Source organism: Perna viridis, chromosome 8 (genome assembly GCF_037379345.1).
Source record: "Perna viridis isolate PV_CMFRI_1.1 ecotype Kerala chromosome 8, ASM3737934v1, whole genome shotgun sequence".
Taxonomy (NCBI): domain Eukaryota; kingdom Metazoa; phylum Mollusca; class Bivalvia; order Mytilida; family Mytilidae; genus Perna; species Perna viridis.
The window spans coordinates 23,706,676-23,729,385 of NC_142452.1; the positions used below are offsets into that span (position 1 = coordinate 23,706,676).

Below are 22,710 nucleotides of genomic sequence, written 5' to 3' on the forward strand. Positions count from 1 at the left end.
ACTCTTTCACATAACGATTATCGTTTATGCATTCAGATTTGCACTTTTTAGAAACTTGTGCATTCATCTCCCACTAAAATCAACTAAATGAAACCAAATAAAAAACGATACCTCTTGCAAAGTGCCAATTTCATGTACAATTCATAGATGTTTTTTTTTTCAAAAGTGCAACAACCAAATGAAAAACTAAGACTGGTTAAGTGATCAATAAATGTTTCTGGACAAGAAAAAAACTTAAATCGGTGGGTTTTGTATTTCATGCATGAATGTTTTGTCTAATTATTTAAAAGACTGCTACATAAATGACATTGATTGTTGTACATAGAATTTAATGTTTACGTTGCTACATACGTACTGTGTTACTGTATTGCTGGGGTGCTTTAGAAAAGATGTAAAAGCTATGTTATGACATTTTTTTCAGTTACCTAGCTTGGGTGCCTTACAAAAGATGTAAAAGCTATGTTATGACATTTTTTTTCAGTTACCTAGCTTGGGTGCCATACAAAAGATGTAAAAGCTATGTTATGACATTTTTTTCAGTTACTTAGCTGGGGTGCCTTACAAAATGTGTAAAGGCTATGTTATGACTCTTTTTTCAATTACTTACTGCATTAAGTACAACAACATCTAGGTTAAGATACTATACGCGCAACGTCAAACGTTCGCAATATACTCACCAATAGCAAAACTGACCGATTCCTTTTATTTCTTTGAAATATAAAATTAGATGCATATATCTTTAAAAATAAAACTTTGTTAGTGATATTTATATAACATCAAATTCTTACAAAATTGATGCAACCTGCACCCTTTTATCAAAAGATACAAAAATCACTCAACAACGAATCTTACAGCTCATCTAAAAAGTGTGGTAACATGATCAGAAATAATATCGAGTGCAAATGGAAAGACCTGATCGCCTTTCTGGGAATCTGAGTCCGAGTGGCTTGGATTTCATCTATTATTGTTTTTTTTTCATGTGTTTCCCTCTTGGTTTTGTTTAAGGATATCTCCTCATCTGTCAATTCGATATTCTTATCTTTTCACCTTTGACAAATATACGAATTTGAATATCAATTCAACGAGTGAAACAGGAAACATCAACAGAAGAAATTTAACACATTAAAGCAGTATCTGATTTTACAAGCAAATCCATAGTCATCAATTTGTAATACATATACAATGTAAACTTTTCTCTCTTTTAATGATATAAAAAGTCACTGGCAATCGCTTTAAGTTACTTAATCAAATAAAGCCTTGTATATTGCCAAACAATTATACCTTAATTTCAACATCTAACAAATTGTCTTCAGTTTCTTCTTGTGAACTTTGTTCTAGAACAGATTTACTCATTTCACAAGTTATTACCACACATAGAGCATTTGTAAATAAGTTTGTTATAGATCTACATCTGTCCCTGTAACAAAAAAGAGCATAGACAATTTCATCATCATCTGTACATGAAATAATAATTTTCTTTACAGAAACAGTACACCTTTTGTACATTCAAAATTTCGCATTCATTTTCCTAAAACACCATTCACTATTCATTTATCCCCCCCCCCCCAAAAAAAAAAAAAAAAAAAATTCATCTTCTTAATGTATGATTCATTTTCCAATTCATTTTGTTTTCACTTTTTAAATCAATCCTGAAGTTCATTATTTATTTAACCAATCAACAACCATTTATTCAAAACGTTCATATCAACAATTTATATTAATTACTTCCATTCTCAGGACATAATGTTATTATTCCATATAATCTCATTTAGACATCGTACTCCTCTACGTTATTCAATATTTTAATCCAATTATCAATCTAAATCCTCTAAATAATAATCCCTTCTACCATTTAATTTCTCGAGTAAAATAAAAAGCGTCGCGGAGTTTAGCACTATACGACCGTAGTGGTTAAACCCTCAGTGTAGACATAGTTTTTGGTTTTGACACACTTTAGCATTGGGACTCACATGTCATTATGAACGCAACAACTAGTTTGGACGCTGTAACGCACAAAATTTGAAATTCACATAACAATTTTCAAAATCCGATCAAAAATAAACAGTCGACTTTTTGCGGTTCGGCCTCTTACACCCCTTACAACTCAAAAACTGTAAGAGATATCTGAAATATATTTGAATTCACCGGCAGGGATTTTTATGAGGAATCAACAAAAAAAAAAAAAAAAAATCGAAATCAGATAAAAAAAAGTCGATTCTTTGTGGAGTGGCCCCTTTCACCAATAAAAACTCGAAAACCGTAAGAGATATGTTACATCGATTGAAAAATGCAGTCAGGGTTTTTGGTAAGGAATCCAATATTTTTTTTCAAAATATGATCAGAAATAAAAAAGTAAATATGCTGCCATCTGGAAAATGCATGTTCCTGTCATCCCCTTTTTGGCCCCTAATTTATGAAAAGTTTAAGTTTCTACCCTCAAGATTAATCAAAGTCTGAGTCTGTCTGACCACTGTGGTATAGAATATTGTGAAACAATATAACAAGATCATATACATTCATATGCTTTTACTGGAGTTTTATAGTTGAGTTCTATGAAATGCTTGTTTTAGACCCCTATTTGTCCCCCAGTTCTAAAACGGTTGGGCTATAACACCCAAAATCAATACTAACCTTCATTTTGTGGTTTGTAATCTTGTTACAATATTTCATTAAGATAAAGTATTACTCAATGATCACCCACAAACCTTGTGTCGATGGATGCCGACGACGACGACGACACGGACGACGACAGCACCATACCAATATACAGGTGTACTACTGCAATGTTTTTGCGGTCGTAAAATAAAAACGAATGTATCGGTTAATGGTTTCGATTTTTTTTAGCATTTAAAATAGTGGTTTTAAATATGAAACAGCTAAAATCTCTGTCCAATGCTGAAAATATTCAGATTTACTTTATACTTACAATATCCAATCAAACGCATACAACAGAGCAGCGGCCTCTGGTGGAATGTCTAGTGTCGTCAGAATGAGGATGATATTAACTAGACAAGATCCCGTCACAGGGGGTGCTGCTAACGCTGACAAAGTCGATAACACACTACAAAACGTGGTAAGTTATCATTAAACGTTACAGTAACTTAACAATCAATATATTCATATAAGGAGGGTTTCCGATTCTCGTAGACTCATGGTTTGTCATACACTTCTGTGCTCACTAGGCCACTCGACGCTCCTGATATAAAAACCTAATGCTTACTTCTTAAATATAAACCTGCATACCTGATAAAGTTCAAACAAATAATAATGATAAGGAAAGAACGGTGACGAAAGTTACCGTCTGATTTCAACATAATTATATATTATGCATTCTTGTATTAGCATTAGTATATTCTCTCAGTTTTCTTTGCCTAGTTTTTGTCCCTCGACTTGGGAGTTTTGGATTTTCCTTTTGCTAATGTATATCTTGATATTATAAAACCGAAAATGCTTTAAAAAATATCCAAAATCGAAATTCGAAGTAGAAATGTTCAGGTCAGGCCTAACGACACATCCGAAACGTTTTTTGAAAAAATACCAAGAAAAGATCTAAAAAAAATAATCTATGAACACAACGGTATTTTTTCTTTACTTCAACTCACCATACTAATATAAGTCTTGATGCTGTAAGCTCCATTCCGACTAACTGTATAACGAATAGACAAGAAACGTTCATATAAAGACAAGTACCACTACGTCCAATTGTGGCTGATAATGGTATGACAAATCTTGTCACTCTCTTGTCGAGTTTGTTTGTAACTTCTAAACTATGGAACGTCTCTGGCATTGCAATGGCACTTGTTAAAATAGAAGTTTTAGATTCACTTTGAAACTTAAAATATTTAGATGTGATATGGTTAGTTATCTAGCTTGAAGCAGTTTTAACTGATGTAACTGATCCATAATTGTGAATTGGTCAAATTACACTAAGTGGTTGAAATTCCTAGATTCATGATGTAATTCATTTATAAAATGATTTTTAACAAATTGACAAACAGCGTCTTGCACTATGTCTTTTGAGTATCGAATATTCTCAATCTTGATACTAGTATACTTATAATGGTCATCAAGTGTACCTTGTTAACTACTTCAAATTTGTTTATTAACTCCCCCGTAACAATTTCAGTTTTCTTGATTCGTTGACATACTATGGAAAGATAATTGTTAGTTTTGAATTCTATACGTACGTACTACTTGTGGCAAAAACAATAAGCATGGGTTCAGTGAGAGAGTATAGGAATCGAAAGGGATTTGTCTTCTTCACCATAAAATACGTAACTGGTACGGCGATGAAAGACCAGATAGAAATCCCTGTCAAAACTGTCGCAATGAACATCCCCAGGTGTCTAAATTCGTCACTCGCGTCGGCAGAGCTCGCAATCGTTCTAGCCAATAAACTGGCAACTCCTATTGGGGTAAACCTGCATAAAAGTATGAGCCGTTGTATACAAAGTTGTAGGCAACGAAAACATTCCATTTAAAGGCAATATCTCTAACAATGAGTCGTCCTACAGATTTTACCGTTGGAGATTTTGTAGAATCATTTCATAAATTAAAATTAAGTTTTTATTGTGGTCTTCGAGACAATGGCTAAAAACTGCAGAAAACATCTTATTTTCATTTCCGAAGGAAATAATTCAAACAGTGAGTTTTCCTACAACTTCGGCCTAATGAGGACAAAATGATTATTTCATAAATAAACTGCAAAAAATACCATTTTCGCATTTCAAGGGTATTAACTCTAACAAAGAGTTTTCCTTCAATTTCGACCAAAAGGAAACCCATCAAGCCGAAGTACATGTAGTTAGGTTGCCATTTTTCTCTATCCCTCATAGTTGTTGAGATATACCTTGAAATAAGTGGCTTTACCACTACTTTTTGTCAATAAACATGGCAGCCATGTTTTTAACGAACCAAAATCCCAATGCATTTTTTGTGCAGGACATCCTTAGGAAAATTCATGTCGACTGTCTTTAAAATATGTAGATTAGTTTCAAAGCAGTAGATGTTTGAAGAAAAGTTTACAGAAGACAATGACGGATGCCAAGTTATGTCTTTAGCTCACATGGACCATGTGGTCAGGTGAGATAAGAAGTACATGGACTAGTAAACAGCAGTGCACTTGAATTTAATAAAATCAACATTTCTTCTTAATTGCTTCAAGTATCCATGGGCATGAATTAAAAAACAGTAGAATTCATCACGAGATGAATCACATGAGGTGTGATTTATACTGTGTATTATTGTTATTCATTATGAAGATACAGTATTTATATACTCTTTCGCTACTTGTATGTATGTATAAAAGCCTATATAGAATATGTAAAAGTTGAAAGGGCCTGGGTATGCGAGTGAAGCCGTCGATCGAAAATTGTTAATAAACACTATCGCAGGTATATATGTACATGCACAATGTACATGTATTTATGCATCAAACATTTGAAATATAGATAAACAGATAAAACATTGTATACATACAAAGATATTTTTCATACTTACCACATCAGCCATCTGAGCAGCTGTAAAATAACATGAGTAGCTGACGTAAAAAACTGAGAAAAAGCTTTACCATGCTCGTTGGAAGCACTTGTAGCCATTCCAAATAGACAGCTAGCTACAATTAATCCTGTGAAAAAAAGGTTGTAAAAAATGCTTTCATACCAACACTTGTAATTGAACAAATGTAGCCTAAGATCTAGAACTTAAAGCTGCATTAGCTGCCAAATTTGTTCAGGTTTGATTCTACTGAATTTTGCTGATAAAATGAAATAAGTTTGTAGTAATGCAATTAAAGAAATAGCTGTCGATAATACCTACAGAATATTGTGAAAACAATGTGTTTTTAATCAAATAAGATCGATAACTTAGATCTAATTATTTTTAGCCGTTACTTCCGAAGATCGCCGACAGTACATTAACCTAAGTTAAAAATACTCTAACCTTGGTAAAAAAATAACAATAAAGGATACACAGGTAAGCACGTGTCTTTTTTTACATTTCATTTCATCTATTTCTTGATTAGTTTTCAAATAAATAATGACAGTTACTGACATAATTGTGCCCAATTATATCACAATACGTAAATTTCAAAGGAATCCTTGCATTTTATTCGAACTTTATTCTTTTACGGCTTAAGTCCGACGGTCTTCCATGCCCTTGATTAACCACTTTATACATATACCTAATACATTTGTTCCATCCGCTGAACCAATTATCTTGCTTTTTGTAGAACTAGAAATATTCAAGGTATTGTTTTGATCCAAACTGCTCTTGTTTATACTGCTATCAATAAAATATTTAGTCTGTGCCTGTTAGAATTAAAGCGATAGATAATGCCCTATTCGTGTTGTCATGTTATTTGAAGTTTCATTAAGCGGTAAAAGGGAGATAAGTCAAAAATGAAAGTCATAAATATTGTCTATTAAAGTTCTAAAAGAAACTTAGTCAAATAAATTATTGTACTCCTTTACTAAAGGCTACAAAAATGCAGTCTCTTTGACATATTTTGTTTTGGTTTAACATAAAAGAGTACTTACTATATTACAAGCAACAGAGTGTTAATGATATGATTCACATTCGGGCTACTTGAAATGCTTTGTTATTTTGTTTATGACGTGAAGTAATTCTAAAATGGAAGAATATGATTTGAAATGGACAAATTAAATGACCCTTGAAAACTAACTTTGTGTTTGGTGATTGATAGTACAGCCAATTGATGGTATACAGATGCAACTTATCAAATCACCCTAAACGAGCCCCGTGGTTAACTTCATATTACTTCACTTAGCACCTTAGATATTCGTGAGTAATGTGATTAAACTTACACCAAAGAAAACACGAATGAGACTTTTTTGTAGCCCTGGTTAAACAAAGTATATCAATGCATGTTCATAGCTACCTTGTTTCCATTTCAAGGTAGAGCTTATTTTTAACTCAAACACATAAAGCTTTCAGTCTTTTAACACTAGATTGGAGAAACGGGAAAAGGTGGGGGATTATTGTTTATTTTACTATCAACTTGCCAGCACGAATTTGTACCTTCTTTTTCAAGTCCATGATATAACTATTAATCAGCAATATTGGTTTTTTTTAACAAAATCACATGTGAACACATACCAAGACAACTAATTTTATCCCAAAGATGATGTAATGATTATATAGTGAGTCTCGAGGGGGAGGATTCAAATATTTCACAACCGTATATATATGCCAATAAAAAGATGCACATTTATAGAATCATACCTTCTCAAAAGTTGATACTATTACATTTTCTGGAAAAATATTCCTGGAATAAAAAAAAATAAACATTTAATCCCGTCTACCATTAAGTTGTCATGGCTTCAGATTAAGTTCCATTTAAAAAGCACATTTTTAATACGGTATTTAAAACGTTTTAAAACTTGCTATAACTACAAGTGTTCTCCAATATCTATAATGAAAAATTGAAGGATTATGCAAAAAGAAAATAATGTAAAATCCAAGAATACAATTAAAGCCCAGTAGTATAGATGTGGGATACGATTATGATTTTTCAGGAGTTGCAAGGAGGTGCACCCCAATGTGTATGCGCATAACGTCACATCCAGTGGTCAATGACCGGAAGTGACCGGTAGAGGGAGGGGACCGGGAGTGGACCTTGGGTGACCGGAAGTGGACTTAGATGGGGGACCAAAATAGGGAATATGGGGACCTTTTGATGTAGAAAAGGGGGCTTTAAAGGTTGGGAGGGGGAAAACCACATCCATAGGTATCCTCATTAAGTGTCCTAATTAGAGTTATCATATAGAATGATGTAAACAGGTAAGTGTAAAAAAAGGGGGGTGTATTAGGCCAAGAGTTATCTTTCTCTGTTTATATTGCTTTTTTTTAATTCTACATTTTCGTCATCGTTAATTGGTTTTTTTTTTTATTGTTTTTTTTTTTTTTATTATTATTATTTTTATAAATTAATTGTATTTTTTTTCATTAATAACTGTTTTTTTGTGTAATAATGTCAAATTGAATAGGCACTTTGAATAGATTTTAAATTTTGATTTGAATTTCTTTGTGTTCAATGGATTGTGTAATTTGAATAGGTGTCTCATGGAGTAGCCAGATGTTTGAAACTAATAAGATAGTAAGATAGTTAAAGTCGACTTATTCATCACCTATAACAGATGCATTCTGCCTTTTCATTTTATTGGGGCTCTAGTGGGTAAATTCCTTTTTTCATATTTTCAATGTTTACATGTCGCGTGTACTTGATTTGACCCGTTATGGGGATAAACCATTGACGAATTATAAATTTCTCTCCATGATTTCATTCTTGGTTTGTATCTTACGCCCTTTTTTTTGTTTGAGACTTGTGTGCTCGTTTAATGTTTTTTCGTTTGTTATTATAAGGAGATTGAACTTTTTACTGCTACAATATTTTCGATATTTGCATGTCGCGTACACCCATTTGAACGTGCTATGAGGCTCTATCGGGTAAATTCCTTTTTTCATACTTTCAATGTTTACATGTCGCGTGCACTAGATTTGACCCGTTATGGGGTAAACCATTGAACTGTATACGGAATTTTCATCCGGGTATTTGTTTTAGTTTTTCAAACATTTTTTCTTACAGTAAGACGGTGTATTTTCATTGTTGTTTACTATGGAAAATTCAGTTTCATTTTTAAACCTTTTAACGGTTTTTGTCTGCATTTTTGATAACCGTCGAAGTTCATGAACATGCATTTGTATAAAAATTATAAAAAAAATAGCTGCAGTAAAAGGGCATTAACTGTATCATAAATTGAGAATAATGTAATGCACTAAACTGAATTTATCGACTTCTATAGGACAACACTATTTAGATAGAATTGTTCAATTCAGGTATTTATTGCGATCTTCTCTTATTGATCTTTGTGAAAGGTTGCGATATAGTCACTATTCATGTGCATGGAAGAGGTAGTTGCTTAACTGTGACAGGTGTCAATATTTGATACTGTAGCGGTGACATTCTCTCAGAGTAAATAGGGGTTCCAGACTCGATTCTAACTGATGCTGTAGTCAATTCTGTAAATTCTGTCATCTTGCTCTACCGTTACAAAATATTTAGAAAGGCATATATTCAGGTCATGATTTCAGCTTGAAATTTAACGCGAGCGCATCAGAATGTAACAGTTACCCACGGCGAATCATTCTAAAATTCTAAAAGCTAGCAAAAAGTTTACACCTGCTGTCTCTTTCAATTTTAATGTATTTTAGCTCGTTTTATTTTTTCGGCAACTACAAATGGGGAACAAGATCAAGAATTAAAACAGTATGGAAGAAAAAATAGCATCGAGAGTTGAGGCGTGCGTGATACATACACTTCCGTTCACGGCGAAAGGTGCATCAGTGTCCTATGAACACATTTAGTCTATATTTTGTTTCTCTTGCTAATATGGGGAGAGGGCGGTTGACGGATTTGGTCTAGATATACCTTAAAAGTTGCATTTTGCAAAATGAGTGTAAATACCTTACAAAACCACATACCGTAAAAGATCTGCAAATATATCTTGTGTCTCTATGTCCGTTTCCCGAACATGCATCGACTGAGCAATATGGACATTCAAACCTACATCAACACGGAAGAATATAAATGCATGGACGTTGCGCATGGTGTAAAGTGTAGTACCAAAAAATGATTTTAAATAGAGTAACATTTCTTTATTTTACAATATCAGTGAATTTGAATTGAAACATATGTAAATGACGTACATAAAAAATACATTAGAAAACCATAATTTTTTTGCCGTAAATTGCTACACCAAATACTTTAATGTGAAATTTTTGAACGTGTAATCGAATCTCATAAGGAATCCTCCTTGACAAACCGTTCATGTAATTTTATAATGGATATAACATGATGAAGATATTATCTGTTGGAGGTAAAAGTTAAATATATATTGATATACTTTTACAGTTTTACATGAACTAGGATTCATTATTTAACAAAACTTAAAGATATGAGCTGAAAACAAATACATATTTCGTGTTGTTAAAGATACGAAACTAGTAAAGATCCTAACTCGGTATTACAATATATCCTCCTTGTAGATTCAGTACTACTAAGGTGAAATGTTAATTCGTACTGATTACCGTATTGAGAACTTCAATTACAGCTTACTTCCTTTCAGACCTTGTGCAATGGTGTAAAACCACTATTAAAATCCCCATTACTTTCTTTAGTAAAACCTGCACTTTAAAGGTCCATAACATTTTTATTGTTCGTTAAAATGAAATGACAGTGTTATCATTGTAAAAAAGCAACATTTCCAGAAACTCTGCTAAAAATCAACATACTTTTAATGGCTTCAAAGAGAGAACAACAGAGTGAAAGTAGAATGGGGTTGAAAACGTCACTTCCTTAACAAATTTATGCCAAATCATGGTGCCCCTAGAAAGGTCAGTTTTGTCATTTTGTTTTATACATCAAATACTTTAATGTAATTAAGAAATATTTCTTAGAAATTAAGCTTTCAGATGATACCAAACTTTTTGTCATAGGTCAGTTCTCAACAAAAATATCACTCTGCAAATAGGAACTATTTTGTTTTCACGGACTATTTTCTGCAGGACTACTTACTAATGTGCAGGCGACTGGTTCCCTAAATAGTGGCATGGACCAGATGCACTGGTAGGGTAAGCGTCCTCTGCTTTTCTAGAAACACCCGCTGAGTTAAAATGTCAATTCCGGGTTAGGAAAGGAAACCATGACAAAGTGAATGAATCGCTTTTCGGGGTGGAGATGGATACAGAGTAACGATCCATGAGTTCACGATGACAACCATAAAACTTCTGTTGTGATGACTTCAATCTTACAGCAACATAACCCTATTCCAGAAGCCTAATTGTAAGATGTCAAGCACGGTACAAACAGCCCGCGTAGTTACCGCAAGCTCGTGAGTTTCCTTTACCACAGATCCCTGAGTGTAGGTCAAGATATGAGGCTGACTTCACAGTGTCTTTAGTGTCATTTATTTTATATTATTTGGGGCAGATGCAGTGTTATCCCCGAAACTAGAACTGTTTCAAGATACTAGTAATACGTCCTCTATATAGCGGAAACTGAGATTAAAGGATCTGGCTAAACAATATTCTTTCTTTCAGATCAGATTCAGCTATAATATCAGCCTCATAATAGTGAAAGAATAGGTCAGCTAGTAGCGGAACTGAACAAACTGAACAAATATGTCCTCGATAACCAGTTTAACAATACATTATTTCTACCAATTCTCATCAAAAGCGATTTCTCCTTTTAGCCCCTTAAGAATATTTTCAAAGTGGTTGGGCAATAATCTAAGTAGGAATTAAGTAGTCACCCCCCCTTAGCCGCCTAAATGTCCCTTAGAACAATAGCATAGGAACTAACAGTTCATTATGGACACAAAAACTGGTTTGTACACAATACATCTATAGCGCAACATTTGAAAATTAATAAAAAAATATCGAAATCGAACCAAAAACAAAAAAAGGGTTTTTTTGGGGGGGAGGGGGTGTTTGGCCTAATTGACCCCTTACAACTCGAAAGCCGCAAGAGATGTCTAAAATCTGATTGCAAAACGCAGCCAAGGATCATTGTCATACATACATTGTGGTCGTATAATAAGTGAAAGTTATCCTGCTGTGAAACAACGTTTAATATGTGTGCAATTGAACGAACGGATCTTGTGAAAACGGAGTAATGTTATCTGTTAAAGGTCACGAACAAAATAACAAAATCGAACAATCAAGCATCATCTCTCCGAACTTCTATGATACCATTCAATCTTTATTTTCTTAATTTTTAAATTATATAACGAGGTTTCGTCAAATCACAAAAAAATGTACTCAGGAATCCTTGTACAGTACTTATTTTCAAGACTTACCGGGTTGTATAATGAGACAAAGGAATGTTCCTAGGATACAGGGGATGGTATTCGTCACCATCATGAAAGTGAAACTGACTATACTGATCTTTCCATTTGTCTTTATATCCAATGATGAAGTTGCTGTCAAAACAAGAGAAAATGAATGTATATATATAATATAACCAACCATTAAACTAAATCGTGTAATTGAGCACATGTGAGTGAAAATTGTCCGTGGAGTGTAAAGAACAATCTGAACTAAACTTGACCATTTCCGCTACACTAAAGAATAATCTCAGATGCAGAAAGCAGAATATGCCGAAATTTTAGTAATATACACGTACGTATCAAAGTAGTTCCATTCACTAGATATCGCTTAAAACTAGTTACACATCACTACAAATAAAGAACATTAACCTATTTTGGCATGGAGTGAAGAGCCACTTGTAAGAAAAAGGTAAAAGATTCTTCAGCCTAATGCACCCTAGGTTTTTTTTTTCTGTGTAACGGAACAGCTGGTGGTTCTGATTGGTGGAAAAAGGTGCCTAAGGGCATTGTATTTTTATTTTTTTTCTTAAGAATGTGAATTAGAAGTAAATCCAACCACATGTGGGCTCTTTTAAAAGACCCTGTACGAAGCGTTAATCCGTTTTTTTTTTGTCACTTGTGTTTAACATGATTTTATTTTAGGCTATGACTATGAAGGGCGGAGCTCTTTCTTTGTTTATGGTGCACCGCCATGTTGTTATGAGGGAAGTCTCAATAGATGAAAAGAATGTATGTGAAACTTTCAATACAATAATTTCTTAATTATTATTAATTAAATAAATAAACATAAAATCGTATGTATCCATGTATTAGAAGACAGCTCATCCACTTGCATAATCGTCTACTTCCGTGTCGACAAAATTTCGTCACTTCCGTCAGAATATTTTTAAGCCACTCATAGTTCTGATGTTATATTCTACATATAAAGGACGTCGCTGAAGCTCCATCAGTAATAATGCCATATTCTGGAGCAAAATATGGACATTTTAAACAGTATCCACAACCGAATTTAAAATCGGTTAGAAATTTGAGAGACATAATCTGCACTCATTGTTCGATTGATTGTGGTTTTAAATTTTCATGCATTCAGTAAGAGGACGTTCACTTTGTACTAGTTCGACACGCTAGCTGAGTCATATTTTAAATTTGCTAGCTCACAGAAGGACAGCCCTCGAGGAGGCATGTCATTCCACCTGACTACAATATTTTGACTCTGAACTCTATCAATCTCTGATACGCCACGAGTTGAGTGGAGAAGCAGTGATTGTTATTTGTTCTTGACTGACTCGGTTAGGGTCACATAATTCCCGCCATTTTCAAGTTCCCCCTATTTTCTATAATGTTTGTTCTTTTGTCTTCATAATAATACCAGTTCTCCCGTATATAAGTTAAGTTCCGCTTAAAAGATCTAGAGGATAGTATAGTGAAGTTGGAGGCAAGGACATGTTGAAGGCAAAGATGTCTTTTTTTTTTGTAAATAATGATATAATTCAAACTAATGAATTCGAAACATATGCATTTCGTCACAGGATAGTTCACGATAACGATTTATCAAATACATGTTGCCTATCAACCTGTAAACTTCATACAGTTTCCAGTCCAAAAATATTTACGGCAGAAAATCGGCATCCAAAGTTATTTTTAGAAGACCCTAAAGTAACGTTACTCCTTATTTAGACGAAAGCCGGAACCTCTGTTATATGATTCGAGTTCCCTCCGGAAACTGTCCAGAGATTCAACCAGAATTATACAACAGCGGGGATCTAAATTAGGACCTACCCTGGGACGACCGAGGATTTAAAAGAAAACGAAAGTGTTGTGGTCTAAATCTGGAACAGAAGTATACCGTTTAAACTTTCAAACCCTATTCCTTTAAACGAGTGGCAAAACAAATGTGCTATATAAAAATTTGAATTTAAAATTCAAATGTTATGATAACTAGATAGTGATAATAACACCTGAATTTTTAAATTAAGTTTTTTATATAACAATTGTAAATTGTTCCGGTTTCTTCATGAAGGTATTTTATTACCTGTTATGATAGATGAGACGATGAGAGGAATTATCATCATTTTTAGCATTCTTATGTACACTTCTCCAAGTATCCCTGCAAAAATATGAATTCATTACATTAAACTATTGTAACAAACTCTATAACTGTCATTATGATATTGGTATCAAAATAACATAAGTTGAACATGGAATGAAATTTCGCATCCTCTTTTACTGTACAAATATAAAAAAAATATATATAAAATAATAATAATCTTAAACTGTCGATGTCTGTCCCAATTTACAAGTATTGTATCGAAAAAAAACTTGATTTCATGTTAGAGTATCCAAAACATTAACAAAAAACAAAAAAAAAAAAAAAAAAAAAACATTACCAATAAACTGGCATGTTTGCAAACCGAATTTTTGGACTAAGAAAAATATTAAAAGTATTTATTTTCACTTTTCATCCGATCGGATCAGACCGTAGTTGAGCCTACTAACTCCTGTATTATTACATATCTGCGACCCATTATTCAATACAGTAACAACTCCTCTACGGGATAAATTTCAAATATTCACATTCCCAATGCTCCATTCCTCTACACATATACATAAACAAGTAAATAATTTGCTTATTACAAATCTTTGCATTCCGAGTCTCCGAATTCCTCGTGCCAATTGCCTAATTGCCCCATACCCCACAGGATGACAGTTTTATCATTCTCATGTGTTGTACATATAGGGGCAGGTCAGTGGCGGATCCAGAGGGGGTAGGCATCCCTTTTTATTGGAAAATTGTGTAAAATTGACAAAAATGGCCAATAATGTCTTAGCATCCCTTTTTTTCTGGTGCACTTATAATATATGTATAAGTTATACAATTAAAGCTAACCAAAATTCTATAGATTCGAGCTCCACTTTAAGTGCATGGCTAAAACAATGTCGACAAGCATGCATCCCCTAAGTCCCATATATATACACTTAAAGACAACGGGAACAATGTAATTAGAAAGGACAGTTTCTGTATAGAACTTGCAATGTAAACTGTGGTCTGGTTGCTGCACCTCTGTTTAAATGAAAAGGAGAGATGGGTGTAGAAAGTTCACATGTACAAATGTACATGCATGTATGTTCATGCTACCACCCAAGAAGTCAGACTTGACTGACCTGAACAATATATCTTAGATTACTTGACGAAACTTGCAATAACACAAAATCAGAAACCCCAAAAACACTGATGCTTCTAGAGTCAATATTATTTACCTATACTGAGTACAAATGTACATAAATTGTTAGACTTGTTTCAAGTCCCTGTTTATCGTATATAACAAATATAATATATATAATTAACCAGTGGCAGATTCAGACACTATGAAAAGGAGGGGTGGCAGCCGGGGTTCCTCATAAAAAGGGGAGTGTGTGCTAAGGCATTATTTACCATATTTTGTAAATTTTACACATCAAAATGACTTTTCCAAAAAAGGAGGTGAGGGAACCCTCTGCACCCCCTTGATTCGCCACTTTTAACCTTCCTGGTAATGCCCAGTATTAACTGCTGTGACATGCAATCAATATTTTTTTTCAATTATTCTTAAATTTAAAGAGAGTGACATGTAGTAAATCTAATCAATTGTATTTAACTCTATTATTCAAAGCTTTGTATAAAATTAGAAAAGCACATGTATATAACAGGTGTATAGGAAAGTTATTTTTAGTGCTATTGAATGATTTACTCTAGTCAAATAAGCCTTGTGCAAGTAGGTCACATTCTCTTTGTTCGAAGTACATGCTGTAAACCATATCTATTTCTAGTGCACAAAATGTCTCAAATCTGGGTTTGAAAGATGTAAAGCTGACATACCTGTCCATAGTAGCGTGTCTTTTGATATCTTTAATTTCCTCATTGAAAATCCTAATGCAAGACCTACTGTTCCTCCAATCAATGTTAGAATCACGAGAAGGTTGGTATTCAGGCATTGTTTGCAGTTCGGTGCCATATCTTGCAAACAGAGCTTTATCCTAATTACAGCTGGCTCTAAAATAAAAATAACAGTACTGTCGTACTGTCGTTATGATTCTAATATTAGACTGTAAATTGGCTGTTGTCCTATTTATGCAATGCCACACAGTGTTATGTGTACAAAATCAATACGATAGGATAGTGAAAAAATTCTAATTAACATCAAAAATATTTTGAAATGTAACTCCGAGCCGAAAGGGATCATTTCAAATGATAAAAATCATACATGAAATTGGATATCTTTTACAATAGATAACATCCACATTTTGTTTCTGAAATTTAAGTAATGAGTGTGTCACGCTGAGTGCAAGAAAGAAAGATCAATTGACAAATAGACATGTGCGCATGTGTTTATGAGAAAATGTGTGTGTGCATGTGTGTGTGTGTGTGTGTGCAAGAAGGGGGGGGGTGCTTGGGGGTTGTTTGCTTTGACTGACATAAAGGGAGGCAGCATTTATTGGGGGTGATCCGACTATATGATTCAGAAACATAACAATGTAAACAACTGGGAATACGTTGTTCAACTATTAAAGTATATGTCCGGAAAAGTCAACCAAATAATAAATAGGAGCTGGGCATTCCACTATTTCAAGTACTTAATCCATTGTTCTAAATATATCGTTTATTATGATGTTATAAAGGTGGTACAATATTTTACAAATAACACAAGTAACACTCGATGTTACAAGAGCGGAGCATGATGGTAAGCTATCTAAAGATACAAAACGTGCAGAGAATATAACACCCCAAAAACTCCTCCCACAAATTATAAATAAAACATTAAAAATTCTAACTCTGACCAATGGCTAACTTTCTTAAGTTCAATCGAACCAAAATATTTACTTGTCAAAAGGAATTAATTAAATCAGTGTAATGTTCAACGGGGGATAGTGTCATAAAATGTTATCAAACTAAAACAACAGATCTTTATCCTGTGATGCTGGGATCATTCCACAGATGGTCGTGAGAAAGTCTGTGCATACAACTGTTAACATTAATCTTAATCCTGATCTAGCTAATTACCATTTACTATTTACTGACCCATAGCTATCCCAATACATAACAACAAGAGTTAACATTACTGCTTTTCTAGGGCTCTTATACCGTAACGTGCAAAAAAAAAATGTTTAATTTTCATGCAAATTTTTGCATGAGACATATACTGTTTGAACAACAAATCCGCATAAATTTACTAAAGCAACGAATGGTGGCTCCCGAAGCTCCCTGGTGGGGGTGATTGTCCTGAGAGGGACCTGCTGCAGTGATTTGTGTTACTTTTTTGTATAATAAACACACATTTGCGAGCATGAAGGGGACTTCGTGAATTCACTATACAAGACTCGATTACCGCTCTTTAAATATAAAACACAGTCCTGTTTTACAAGCCCATGTTACATGTCTAGAACCTTAATGACGTATAATTATTTGTGTGTATACTTTTGTAAATTGTATTATGCGCAAACCATTATATTGGATTCGTTCCATTGCAAATTCTGAATTTTACATAAACCCATCATCCCTTATTTTACATAACAGATCGGTCACCGGTCAGCGGTTATCGATCTGTCAGCGATCATTCAATCAGCAGGCATCGATCCGCCGCGGATCGGTCAGGAACTGCAACAACGTAAAACATCTGAAAGCTGACATACACAAAACCTTCGTCGTTTATGATTAAATACGATTTGTAGGTTAAGTATTGTTAAAATATATGTACTCCCAAACTACGGTGGCAGAATGAAACCATTTGAAAAACATTTTTTACGTCGTTCCCTAAACATGACATACTTACTTAATCCTCTTCGTCTCCGGTGAGACATAAAGCTTTGGTATATGTTGACTTATCTATTGTTGATTAGAAGGTTTCAACTGTATTATCTTACATTAAATAAATTGACATAATCAATTGAAATTTACAAAAAGCACATATGTAATCTGACTTCTTGTTTAATTCATACTTTTACTTCGGAAGATTCTGACATAAATGAAGTCACAATAAAGAAACTAATGACACTTTAGATAAGGTATTTAATAGTTTTTATGTTAATATATCATAGATAACATGCCATTTTGTTTCAGATGAGGCGATTTATCTAAATTGAAATGTAAAGATTAAGTGTACAGTCGTTAAAAAATATGTCGACTTTTGCGAAAATTCAGATAGATATAATATTAAGATGCCTAACTTCAGCTGACATCATTAAATTGAATATATAAATGAAATTAACGTAAGGCAACATCGTACAAGTATTGATCTGTTGAGTGCGTGAAGTGTTTACCTAAAAAAAAAATCGAGACACAACGAAACAAGATAAAAATGCAAAATTAAATAAAAGAATGTATTTTTAAAATGAGAAGATTACTCTGCAAATGGGAGATTAAACGTTAAAATATAATCTAGTTTTGTGATGACATTGAAACATTTTATTTAAATTTTTGTTTTTTGTTTTAGCTCCATATATCTGTTGGATCAGAATTTGTAGACTATTGTTGTCAGTATGCTCTATCTTCACCACAGTGTACCCTGCTCTCATTCACATGATGATGGATGCCCAAGTTGTATTGATTTGTATCTGATTGTTGATGAAATTAAAGAGGCCACAGAAGAAACAACATATGATGATGACGACCAAAAAGATGACGTTGAATATATCTTGTCACAGGTAGGAATGATACCCTTACTCAACAAATGAGGGGCATATTGGAATACCCTTGTCCTTCCATCAATCTGTCTGTCATTCTCTCTGTCCACATTTTTAGCCTACCTAGCCCAACGATATTTTGTTTAAGAAGGAGACATGGTATACTGAGTTGGATGTATTGTTGAAAAGTTGATCTAGCAGCCATTTTCCCACTAAGTTTTATATTTGCTTGTTTTTCAAACAATCCCCATTTTGGAGCCATTTGTTAAAAACAACACATGGCCACAATAACTAAAATAGTACCTAGGGGTAAATAGGAGGTTTTTGCTTTTTCATAACCTTTTGCTAAATATCGAACACTAAAACTATCCGGTGATGTCTACTGGTGGTAATACCACTTTTTCATAACCCTAACCCTCACAAACTTTGTTTTGGGGGTATATAAGAATCAGTCTGTTTTTCCGTCTGTCTCCACATTTCTCGTAAGCACAACTCCTGCTAAACCACTTCATGAATATTTTATTAAACTTTGCACAAAGGAAGGACACCTTATTGAGTTTAGCATGGAGAAACCAAGATGCCTTAACATCGAATGCCGTAATTAGAGACTCATTAGCAAGATTTAAATTCACTAATTCTAATCTAATGAGGGCTTATGTCCTGTCTGACAATGCTGGCTGCTTTCATAGCGTAGATGCCATTTTCAGTATTCCATCTATAAACCAGTTCAGTGAACTGAAAGTAACTCAAGTAGACTTTGCTGATCCACAAGGTGGAAAGAGTATTTGCGATCGGAGAGCTGCTCATATCAAAGGAGCCATTGGTAGATGTGTTAATGATGGAAATAATGTTTCAACATTTAAGCGAATTTTTGAATGCCATCACTGAATCCAGCATCAAGAATGTCGAAATTGTTATAGCTACTCCACCTTTAGAAATTTCTACAAAAAACCCATGAAAGTCAAAGATATAACAACTTTGAGTATTACAATGACTTCGTCTTAGCATTTAGGCGATACAAAATTGGAAATGGAGTTAGAATAGAAACAGCTGATATCAAAATATATGACAATTTCCCAATACTCAATGTTTTAAAATCAAGCAAAACAGAAGAATTTCACAGAATTCCGAAATCCTCTAAAACTGTACAAGAACCATAAGTACTAGTGCAGCGGGAAAACCTTAGCAATTCTGACGACGAGGATGATTCAATTACCAGATCTTACATGTTTACCTGTCCAGAACCTAACTGTATGCTCAGTTTCATGAGATATGGTAATCTTAGCAAACCTCTTGAAAAAGAAGACCACCAGTTCAAAAGATCTCATAAATCACTTTCAGACAAGACTAAGTTGGAATATATTAGTCAATTAGACACCAAGAAATCATCTCTAGTTAATATATCTGGAAACACTACTTCAAATAAGTCAAATTTACAGAGAGGATGGGCCTTAAAATCCAATCGTATTGTCAAGAGATTTACTACTAACCAAAGTGATTACTTGAAAGAAATGTTTCAGAAGGGTGAAGTAACAGGTCATAAGAGTGATCCTGAAGAGGTGTCTATCTCTATGAGAACTGTGGAGAAGGATGGGAAGGGACGATTTTTACAAAGTGATTTCCTGACCGCTAATCAAATTCTAGCTATTTCAGTAGACTATCATTAGACGAAAGGAAAACTGCCCAAAAGAATTATCAACAGGAAGATTTAGTGGCAGAGGAGTTTGTGAACAATCTGACTGAAATCAGAAATACTGTGTGTAATCTAAATGAGTGATGTCATCATTGTGTGTCCATTGTTGTCTGTCATCATCATAAGGACTCAGTTGACTTTCACCTTGCTTGTCTCTCTGTCCGTCTGTCTGTATGTCAGTCCATCAGCACTTTCTTTGTTGTACAATAAATCGAGTGTAATTGATTCAAATGAAATTTTAAAATAAAGGAGGCAAACTTTGTAAATAAGGGTAATAACACAATTTTCGAACTTTAATCCATCCGTAGATAAAACGGAAGTACGAAAAAATCTGACAAAATAGGTATCACACCACCGGAAAAGCTTGTACTACAATAGTCCTCACTTGGTACTTGAAATATTACTTATGTTCTTTTCACCAAATACGCTGTGGCTTAATTAAAATCAGTTTGTAATTGCAACTCTTAAACAACTGAACAATAATTCCTGATACTTGGTACATGAATATAACAAGAACACCATATGAATATTATGGAAAACAACTTCCTGTTTGCCAAATACTCTGGATTTTTTTCACTTATTGGATTCATAAGCAATATTTTTCAGCAACTTTGCATCGCATATAGCTTCAGATAGGTATGCTGTATCATGGGATTCATTTTCAGATTAATTGGGCATCTACCTCCTGTTTGCCAAAGAGTTGAATTATCAACACTTGTAAAAGTAATTCTAGTTTATTTGGGTTATATCCCTTTGTACAATATTATATCGCCTGATAAGCACTTTTAAAATGCTCAATGAATTTTTATGACAATTTATATGGTGATTAATAATGACATGTAGACGTGAACGCAGAACTGTCTTTGTTGTGAGGTTTTGTAAAGGTGAAATAATTCAAATTTACTATTTTACTGTTAGGGAACATATATGAATTCCCTTGGTAAGTATTGTTCACTGAATCTCTTGTTGTGACTTGTTTTTTATTAATTGTACTACATTTAGAAAAAAAACGTGACTTTGCAATAGAATTTTGAAAATTGCAATTGACTTTTTAAAATTATTTGTATCAAATAAGATTGCTCTTGGAGCACAACAGAGCTGTCATGTATAAAGGCCATTGCATGCCAATTTTTATACCCTCGCCAACAAAGTTGCGAGGGGATATAGGAACGCCAGTGTCTGTCCATCCGAAACATACTTCAATGGATTTTTACCAAACTTGGTATGTTGTAAGTACTAATAAATATCTTGGACCATGATACATGTATTGAGTTCTAAGATCAAAAGGTCAAGGTCATAGTGGAACTTGTAATTTTTAGCTGATAGTTTCGTTGTGAACACTATGATCAACATGCTTCAATAGATTTTGACCAAACTTAATCTATTGTAAGTACGTATGGCAGTATATTAATGTTAAAAAACTGAACAATTATTAGGATACGATGACATAGCAATGAACAGCAGTTCCTTATTTACTTGTACAGTTTATACATGAAAGCCAGTTATAAACATGTATTTTGACAGGTAAAAGATAAGTATATGGTCACTAATCATATATTTTGGACTTAATGTCTGAATTTCTTTTGAAATCAGAGGTACATGATATTCATGGAGAAATTCAGACAGAATCTGTTTAATCCTGTGGTTTCCTACAACATAATTAGTTTTAATGCACTATGCAGGTAATGGTATGCTACATTTATGGTTTAATGTTTTATATGTATTGCAAAATAACAATTCTGAGTTTAGGCAATAAATGTCTGCTTTTACAAGGTACCAGCAATGTAAATTAACATATTTCAAAAATATTTTGAAGCAATGAATCTAAATAATCTTTTTGAATAGAATGGAAAGTACTTTTAAAATTAAAAAAAAATGTTTTTCGCGTTTTCAATTAACATTTTAAAATGGTTGCTATGGATACCAACCGGTTGCTAAGTTTGTTTAATTAGTATATGGAGTGGAGTATATACACTTTTTGTGCAGTTTCAATGTACATTTGCAGGATGCACATATTAAAAATATGTCTCAAAAGTTAATATGTTGCAATAAACTGCTATTTTTCAAATGTTTTTCGGCACAGCAAACCAAAAAGGCTTCTCATTTTCATTTCTGATTCTTGTAAAAAGACTCAAGCGAAGACACTAACAGCTACAATTATTTCAGTATAATGTTGCAAATTGGAAATAATTTAAGTTTCATAAAGGTGGTATTTGAGAATTTTCATTTTTTTGAAAAATACGTTAAATATAAGTTACCACAGCAACAAAATAAGAATTTTTAAGAATTATTTTTCTTAATTACATAGTATAAACATGTATCTTCTAAGTAACTATTTATTTGAGCTGTTTACAAATGTAAAAAAAAATGCAATAAAAAGAGTTTTTAAACATTAAAAAAAGACGCTTTTTCTGTAATTTCTGTCGTTTCCATGGTTACTTCAAAAAGCATCAC

The 22,710-nt window shown here is 33.5% G+C and overlaps 1 protein-coding gene and 1 pseudogene across 2 annotated transcripts; one reads left to right on the top strand and one right to left on the bottom strand.

Annotated features, from left to right (window-relative positions):
* Positions 1 to 1,100: 1,100 nt before the first annotated feature.
* LOC148609870 (excitatory amino acid transporter-like) lies at positions 1,101 to 16,287 on the bottom strand. Of its 2 annotated transcripts, XM_088541350.1 has the most exons (12): positions 16,148 to 16,287; positions 15,763 to 15,936; positions 13,939 to 14,013; positions 11,877 to 11,999; positions 9,502 to 9,583; positions 7,243 to 7,285; positions 6,182 to 6,308; positions 5,500 to 5,626; positions 4,188 to 4,421; positions 3,603 to 3,797; positions 2,927 to 3,061; positions 1,101 to 1,417 (listed from the first exon to the last, which is right to left on the bottom strand). In XM_088541350.1, the coding sequence occupies exons 2-12, from the start codon at positions 15,896 to 15,898 to the stop codon at positions 1,276 to 1,278; spliced, it is 1,419 nt and encodes a 472-aa protein (XP_088397476.1). In that variant the 5' UTR covers positions 15,899 to 15,936; positions 16,148 to 16,287; the 3' UTR covers positions 1,101 to 1,275. The 2 variants fall into 2 exon arrangements, with proteins under 2 accessions (XP_088397476.1, XP_088397477.1); XM_088541351.1 differs by lacking the exon at positions 16,148 to 16,287 and having other exon boundaries at positions 11,877 to 12,871; positions 15,763 to 15,827.
* Positions 16,288 to 16,618: 331 nt separating this feature from the next.
* LOC148609871 (uncharacterized) lies at positions 16,619 to 21,540 on the top strand (annotated as a pseudogene).
* The last annotated feature ends 1,170 nt before the right edge of the window (positions 21,541 to 22,710 follow it).

Excerpts from the sequence above, each read along its gene's own strand:
- LOC148609870 (XM_088541350.1), bottom strand. The coding sequence starts at position 15,898 with ATGGCACCGAACTGCAAACAATGCCTGAATACCAACCTTCTCGTGATT. Across the intron at positions 5,627-6,181 it reads GGATGGAACAAATGTATTAG|GATTAATTGTAGCTAGCTGT; the intron begins GTATATGTATAA and ends TTTTTTTCACAG. Across the intron at positions 3,798-4,187 it reads GTTTTTGCCACAAGTAGTAC|TGCCATTGCAATGCCAGAGA; the intron begins GTACGTATAGAA and ends TATTTTAACAAG.